The 7,981-nt window shown below is 42.4% G+C and overlaps 1 protein-coding gene across 2 annotated transcripts in view; it reads left to right on the top strand.

Moving 5' to 3' along the window:
- The first annotated feature begins 918 nt into the window (after positions 1 to 918).
- Positions 919 to 7,981, top strand: part of tgs1 (trimethylguanosine synthase 1) — a 45,119-nt gene continuing 38,056 nt past the window's right edge. For both annotated transcript variants that reach the window (XM_080033677.1, XM_080033676.1), the window contains exons 1-7: positions 919 to 1,190; positions 1,486 to 1,553; positions 1,710 to 1,828; positions 5,127 to 5,199; positions 5,422 to 5,493; positions 5,671 to 6,282; positions 6,606 to 6,729. In XM_080033677.1, the coding sequence (XP_079889803.1) occupies positions 1,072 to 1,190; positions 1,486 to 1,553; positions 1,710 to 1,828; positions 5,127 to 5,199; positions 5,422 to 5,493; positions 5,671 to 6,282; positions 6,606 to 6,729 (1,187 nt within the window). In that variant the 5' untranslated portion in view covers positions 919 to 1,071. The remainder of the gene's footprint in view (positions 1,191 to 1,485; positions 1,554 to 1,709; positions 1,829 to 5,126; positions 5,200 to 5,421; positions 5,494 to 5,670; positions 6,283 to 6,605; positions 6,730 to 7,981) is intronic.

Raw genomic sequence — 7,981 nt, 5'->3', positions numbered from 1 at the left:
TGAATAAGGGGCATACATTGAGACATTTAAACAAACAGTGACTATCAGTGATTCTTGAGAACCGGGACAAAAGGCTGGGACAAAATGTAACTGCTGTTATCTTTAAAAATAAAAATATTTAAAATTGTAGATATTATTAGGGATTAAGAATAGAATGTCTGGAGCACAATTATCCTCTTAAATTTAATTTAATTATTATTATGTCAAATTTATGACACTTGTTATCTTCTCATGACGTCAAAAACAGTGTGTCCTCAGAGAAGGTTTTAATCTTTTATATGCAATAAAACCTATTAAAAATGTACTTTAATGATTAAAAAGAGCTTCTTATTCTTATTCTGCTTATGATCACTCATAGGAGTTCCCCTCAGCAGACCGGGTCAAAGAGGTTTCACAGGCTGTTTTTATTGACACAAAGCAATTTACAAAACAAGAATAGGCGTATAGATCCTCCAATGTGCTGAAATGCTATAGGCTAGGTCGGACCTACAGAAAAAAGTAACCATTTGGTAAACCGATAAAAGAGCACTACAGGGCCAGGCAAGACACATTAAAAGAGCAAGGATTTTGACATATTAGGAAACGGTTTCTATAGGCCTACTTCTCTTCTTTTTTTTCTCAGTAGCTAGACTTTGGGCTAGGCCTAAAGCCAAAAGCTTTGAAGTTACAAATCTGGAAAATAAGATTTCCTAACACATAGCCTTCAAAATAAAAATCATGTGCTAAATACAAGGCATAGGATTGTTCAACCACCTGAACACAACATTAAGAACAAATAACAATAATTTGTACATTTGCTCCCTGGGCATCAGAGCGGCCAGTGTAGCAGCTAACGCCTCCAGTAGATGGCACTAATAAACACCAACCCTACAATCTGCCGGGAAACCGCAAACCAGAAGAAGAGGAAGAAGTCAGCGTTGTCTACTCGTGTGTTCCGTGGTGTGTTCACTGTGTGATCGTGCGTGTGATGTTAGATTGATCCCCTTCTGCTCGGGAGACAGACCTGAGTGTGTGTGTGTTTAAAGTGTGTTTGAAGTGTGTGTGTATAGGCTCCAGTATGTGTGCGTTGCCATGATGCTGGACAGGAGCCGTGTGGTGGTGGAGCTGGTGGCTGAGATCTTGTTCAGTCGTAAACAGTCTTCTAGTGAGGAGGAGAGGGTCCTCTGCCGATGCTCCAGGGCCTTTGTACTGTGAGAACCTCTTCTATCTTCTGTAGCCTAGCTCTCCCTGTCAGGGGTGTGTGTGTGCGTGTGCGCGCGTGTCTAGGGTGAAGAATGTAACTAGGCCTATGTAATGTCCTCGGAAGTGATGAAAACACAACCTGTGTGTGTGTGTGTGTGTGTGTGTGTGTGTGTGTGTGTGTGTGTGTGTGTGTGTGTGTGTGTGTGTGTGTGTGTGTGTGTGTGTGTGTGTGTGTGTGTGTGTGTGTGTGTGTGTGTGTGTGTGTGTGTGTGTGTGTGTGTGTGTGTGTGTGTGTGTGTCTAGGGATCGGGAGCTGTATCGGTCTGACAACAGGCAGTTCTCCTTTGACCCGTCACACGCTGCACTCACAGGTATGTTACATTATATTCCACATTAAACGTGTAAAACCATGTTTACTGTGGTTTTCCATCTGACTGAATAACATGCCCAACACACACAGAGATCATGAAAGCAGTAGGCTAGTTGTACACTTATTCCATTTGATGTCCATTTCCCCTGGTTCATAGACGATGATGAAGAAGATGATGATGAAGAAGAGGAGGTGTTGGATGAAGAGGGTCAGATGATGGTCAGCATGGGTCTGCCTGTGGCGTTTGGCAGCTCCTCTGACCACAAGAGAGTGTCTGTAAGTCAGCTGACCTGTATCATGTTATATACTATCTATGGTGTCCAGGGTTCGACATAACGTATAGCCCGATGGCCCGGGGCCAGTAAAATCATATGCAGGAAAGTTGATTGGCCAGTCACTGTCCCGCCCGGGCCAGTGACTGGCCAATCACAGTTCAGTATCTTTTTGTAGACTACATCGTGGTTCATTGAAATGCGCGTTCAGAGTCGTAATGAAAGCAGTGTTTATTTAAGACTCAATATAATAAACCTAATATAAAATATATTTTTTAATGAAAGGCCAGTGGACAACCGATGCGTGGGCGTTTTGACAGGCGGAGCAACAAGCGGTTGCACTCTCGCTCCGTTGGCAGAGCTGCCTATCGTCCGCCTGCGAGTCGACAAATCAATCGACTGCCCCCTTTCTTTCTTCCCACAGCAGAGGTTGAGGTGCAGAAAATGATAACTGCGCTTTTCCTTTATCTGCCGCCGTAATGTTACAGTATTTGCATCCAAGCCCCAATGGTAATACAAATGAGCAGTGGCGATTTTGGGTTGAAATTTCTGGTGGGGCCATGCAGGAAAATCTTAAAACGCAATCCAGAAATACCACATATTACTACCATCACAACAAAAACAAAGCAGCAAGTGACAGAGGGGACCAAAATTGCAGCTGAATAATACCATCACTCAAACGCGAATCTGACGACATCAGGCTATTATATCAATAGCACCACCATAATCCACTAGACCTACATGAGCCCCGTGTTCATTAGCCTGGATCTGACCGAACCACATTATGGGCAGGAGCCTACAACCCGACAGGAATAAATTGGCTACAATTCCGAGATTGATTGACAGAAAACTGTTCAGGTGAGAACGTATACGCTAATGAGCGCAACGCGCAAGCATGTAGGCTATTATTTAGCCTACCAAAAGTGTTAATAGAAAGAAAACACATTTAAACCTCCAAAAGACCTGCCCCTGCACGGCAGCCGAATAGTCGAATCTCTGGACTGAAAAGGCAGCTCTGGCGGGGGGCGGCCGCTCGTAGATTCGCTCGGTCGAGGGGGCGACTGAGCCAGGCATCACTGGAGGTTCTCCCCGCGGGGAGAGCCAGCGAGTCGGGCAGGGCTGGAGCGGCTCTGCCCCCAGCTACGGCGCATGAAACTATTGCGACCGGGGAACATAGGACCATTTTTGGGAAAAACGAGAAACACAGGACCCTTTTTTTAGCCTACTATTTAGATATTAATGTGGGTTACTTGCAACAGGCAGTGACGACAACACAATTCAAACAAAGCACATTCACATACAAATAGTCACAGTGAATAAACGTGACGTCAATTTACTGTAACAGTATTACTACGTTAGCTACGTAGCTAGCAAGATCTGCGCAGCTCCCGCCGTACACCCCGCCCTTTCTACAAATCAGCCAATGAGAAGCGATTTGGGGCCCTAACCTTCGGGCCCCTCTGTCGAAACTAAAGCGGGCGTTGCGCACGCGCATGCTCGCGCACCAACTCCCCAGTCCGCGGCTACACAGCAGCAGGGCCATCTCGGCTGGGCCCCACCGAGCGGAACAGACGAGACGGAGCAACGAACTAGTTCACACACAACTACTACACTACAAAAAGTAAGACAATTGCGTTCATCACATTAAAACTGCGGACATGTAATTCATTATTAACAATGAATTTAATATTAACTTATGCTCAATGACATTTTTGACAAAAAAATAAAAATAAAAAGTTTATAATCCTGCCCTGCACGGCAGCGCCCTCTGGTGGGGCCGTGCCCCACTGGCCCCTAATGCAAAGACGCCACTGCAAATGAGAGGCGTTATTTAAACGCTGTGAATGCGTCTCCGGTGATTGTGTCGGTTGTAGACAGAAACGAACGGAGGGACTCCGCTCACTGTACAGTTCCTATAGTCGCGCAGTTTGGCACTGTGTTTTCAGGCTCGAGACATTCAATCAGATCGCGGAAGTCTTTCCCATTGAAATCGCTAACGGGGAGAATATCCCCGGTTATTATTTTAGCCACAAACCACAGTTCATCTGCGCGGCGGCTCACTCGCTGGCGAGATCACACGGTGAAACGCTGCTGTGATCGGACGAAGGCATTGTGTGTTTCTAAGGTGATTTAACGTCATAGTCTTAGACGAGCGTTTAACTTATGCTGCATATTTTGCACTGCATTGTTTTTTATCAATAGTTTGAAAAAATTGGCCCACACCGGACTCTTATATGTGAAGCTGACACTTCATGGAGAAGTGACACTCCTGCAGGGCGCTCACGACCAGACGTGAACTCACATACACGGTGAAATCTCCCATTAAAAAAACGGCATAACCCACTGATTTTCGGATTTCTATTCTATTTTTAAAGTCAACTTGAGCGCAAGTGGAAAACCGGTCATTCGGTCGACACATTCACATCCCTAATGCATATAGAGAAAGTAATAAAAACAGCCTACCAGACCACAAAGAATGATCAGACCTTCATCTCTTTTTTTTTTTTTATGTTTGAACATGACTTCTGCAGGTGAACTATTCATTAAACTGCCCAAATTCAAGAATAAAAACAACCATCAAACTACTGGACTTTAAAATACTGGCCGACCCCTTCAACATACTTTCAGTTGTAGGCTTCTAATTCAATATGTTTGCCTGGTTTTATATTATGTGTATGAGCAATATCAACATTTCATATAATTAACTAAAAGAAAAATAACCAAATCTAAAGGGAATATCTATACTGTTACAGTATAGATATTCCCTTTAGATCTGGTTATCTTTCTTTATTTTCTCTAATACAGGTATTATAATTATTGACACTAAATTATGAAGAAAAAAAAGTGTGTGCAGGGCCAGTGAAAATATACAAGGGGCCAGTAAAACTCGGATCCACTGGCCCGGCGGGCCAGTAGGAAAAAAAAGTTATGTTGAACCCTGCGGTGTGAAGCAGTAGTATAAAGTATAGTAGGGCTGTGCAGTCCATCAGCTATTGAACTCGCCAGCAGATTTAATTACATTTTTTGGCCGATGCAATCTTTTTTTCTTTTCTTTTTGTCGGAGTGACTGAGTGTGCAGTGTTGTTGAGAGACACAGACAGACAGAGAGCTTATCGGCATGGGCCATCACATAGGAAGATGTGTCTATATGGGCAACATCGCCCCAACAAGCCTCATAGAAATATATAATATAATATAATATAATATAATATAATATAATATAATATAATATAATATAATATAACATAATATAATATAATATAAAGCTGCTGCTGATTGGCCTGTGCTTGGTCATGTGACAGGGGAGGCGGTCCAACAGGAAGCCTGACACACAGTCAGATGAAGAGGAGCAAGATGGACATGTTGACAATAAAGGTAATTCAATGAATGAATGATTCTAATGTAGTCTTAGTATTGAGACAACACTTTGAGCCTCCCCTGCTTTACCAATGCTAACTAGTAGCATCTGACTCTAAGGAGATGAATTATCATTTGTATTTAAGAATTGAATTCCATTTACATATTGTAATCCTTCTAATTGTTATGTCATGAGCTGTGTGATGTCATTTGACTGTGTGTTGTGATTGGTTGATCTAGTTGATGAGCAGGAAGCTTGTCATGAGGAGGGAACAGAAGCCGTCTCAGCTGCTGGATGGGAAGCCTACTGGGGTAAGATTACAGTCAGCAACAACAAATGATAGTATGATTGTAAAATAAATGGTGTGTAGGTGTTACAATATCAATCTAAACGCCATGTGTAGTGTGTGTGTGGGATTAAAAGGAGTCTGAATTATTATCCACTGTCTGTCTGTCTGTCTGTCTGTCTGTCTGTCTGTCTGTCTGTAGCTCAGCAGGGTGAAGGTCTGCTGTGGAGCAGTTGGCTGGACAAACACCCAGAGACGGTGGCTGCTCCCTGGGATGAAGCAGACACTCAGGAGGAGTGGAGGCAACACACTGCAGAGACATACTACAGCTACTGGGAACAATACTGCTACTGGAGCACACAGGGCTGGAGCAATGACATCACACAGGGCTCCACCAATGAGACGCCGGCTGTCTGTCAGGAGGACACAACAGACTCACAGTCTGTCCCTCACACAGCAGACACACAGTCTGTCCCTCACACAACAGACTCACAGTCTGTCCCTCACACAGCAGACACACAGTCTGTCCCTCACACAACAGACTCACAGTCTGTCCCTCACACAGCAGACACACAGTCTGTCCCTCACACAACAGACTCACAGACAGAGGAAGACACTGGAGCACTGAGCCAACAGAGAGAAGGTGATGTAGACGTGGAGGCTCTGAATGATCTGATGGGACAGCAGTGCACCCTGGGAGGAGCAGGGGTGAGCGCTGGGTGTGTAACCCAGGAACCTCCTTCTGATGGAGGGAACGACCGCAAGAGAGCTGCTGCCTCCTCCACACAGCACCACACAGCAGGTCAACACACAGGTAGAGTGTGTGTGTGTGTGTGCGTGCGTGCGTGCGTGCGTGCGTGCGTGCGTGCGTCTGTCTGTCTGTCTGTCTGTCTGTCTGTCTGTCTGTCTGTCTGTCTGTCTGTCTGTCTGTCTGTCTGTCTGTCTGTCTGTCTGTCTGTCTGTCTGTCTGTCTGTCTGTCTGTCTGTCTGTCTGTCTGTGTGTGTGTGTGTGTGTGTGTGTGTGTGTGTGTGTGTGTGTGTGTGTGTGTGTGTGTGTGTGTGTGTGTGTGTCTGTTTGCATTGCTACTTTATCATGCTGACTGCTTTGGTATTTTCTATTCTAACACCAAATATCAGATTCCCAGCATGCACCTGGCAGCTCTGACATACAGCGTGGCTCCAGGGATAAGTCAAGGTCAAGTGGAGAAGATGATGATGACGACAAGCCCCCCGGAGCAGGACAGGCTAAGGTCAAACGCAGGTGTGTGTACAAAGTGAATTTATTTGACCCACATATGCAACGTCATCTGCCACAGATATTCAATTGTATAAATATAACCTGCAATATGAACAGACTATCACATAAATATTATAATTTATATCATTTCAACTTAATTTAATTATAATTAAGTTTATTATAAATGGTTCAAGTTAAATAAATAAAAAATAAGAACTATTTCACTAAATGACAATGCAGTCTTTTATGTGGTACTTTAAAAACAGGCTAATGAAAATAAAGCAGTACACAGAAGATCATGGAATAACTGTTAAACACCTTGATTTCAGATCGGAGTGACAGCTGACTGAGCCAATCAGGCAACAGAATAAGTTTATCCTTTACGTTTAAAGGATAAACTGTTGCATAAAACTAAGATAAGGGATTAACCTAGGATATTTTGGTTATCCTGGCTTGCGTTAGCCTCGATCCGGTTGCATAAAAGTGGAGGGACATAAATTACCATGGAGATTTATACTTTATATAATATCCTAGGTTAATCCCTTATCTTAGTTTTATGCAACAGTTTATCCTTTAAACGTAAAGGATAAACTTATTCTGTTGCCTGATTGGCTCAGTCAGCTGTCACTCTGATCTGAAATCAAGGTGTTTAACAGTAATTCCATGATCTTCTGTGTACTGCTTTATTTTCATTAGCCTGTTTTTAAAGTACCACATAAAAGACTGCATTGTCATTTAGTGAAATAGTTCTTATTTTTTATTTATTTAACCTGAACCATTTATAATAAACTTAATTATAATTAGATTAAGATAAAAAATATATAAATTATAATAATGTATGTGATAGTCTGTTCATATTGCAGGCTATATTTATACAATTGATTATCGATGGCAGATGACGTTGCAAATGTGGGTCAAATACATTCACTTTGTACTTATAACTATATCGAGGTGCATCTGAAACAAAATTGAATATCAATGAAAAGTTCCTTTTTTCTTTAATTTAATTCAAAAAGTGAAACTTAAATATATTCTAGATTCATTACACATGAAGTGAAATGAATCTAGAATAAACATACTTTTCAGAAGGTCGACATTTCTGTATTATAAATCCCTTTTCTGATTGGTTGTATGTAATATTTTAATATTTTTGAGATACTGGATTTTTTTATTCCATGATCAATCAATCATCCAAACAAATAAAGGCCTGACATATTTCACTTTGTGTAATGAATCTATGAAAGTTTCACTTTTTGAATTGACTTTCCATGATATT

This window comes from Ammodytes marinus, assembly GCF_949987685.1.
Source record: "Ammodytes marinus genome assembly, chromosome: 9".
Taxonomy (NCBI): domain Eukaryota; kingdom Metazoa; phylum Chordata; class Actinopteri; order Uranoscopiformes; family Ammodytidae; genus Ammodytes; species Ammodytes marinus.
Note: the sequence above shows the minus strand (reverse complement) of the source record. Positions and strands in the feature narration are given on the sequence as shown.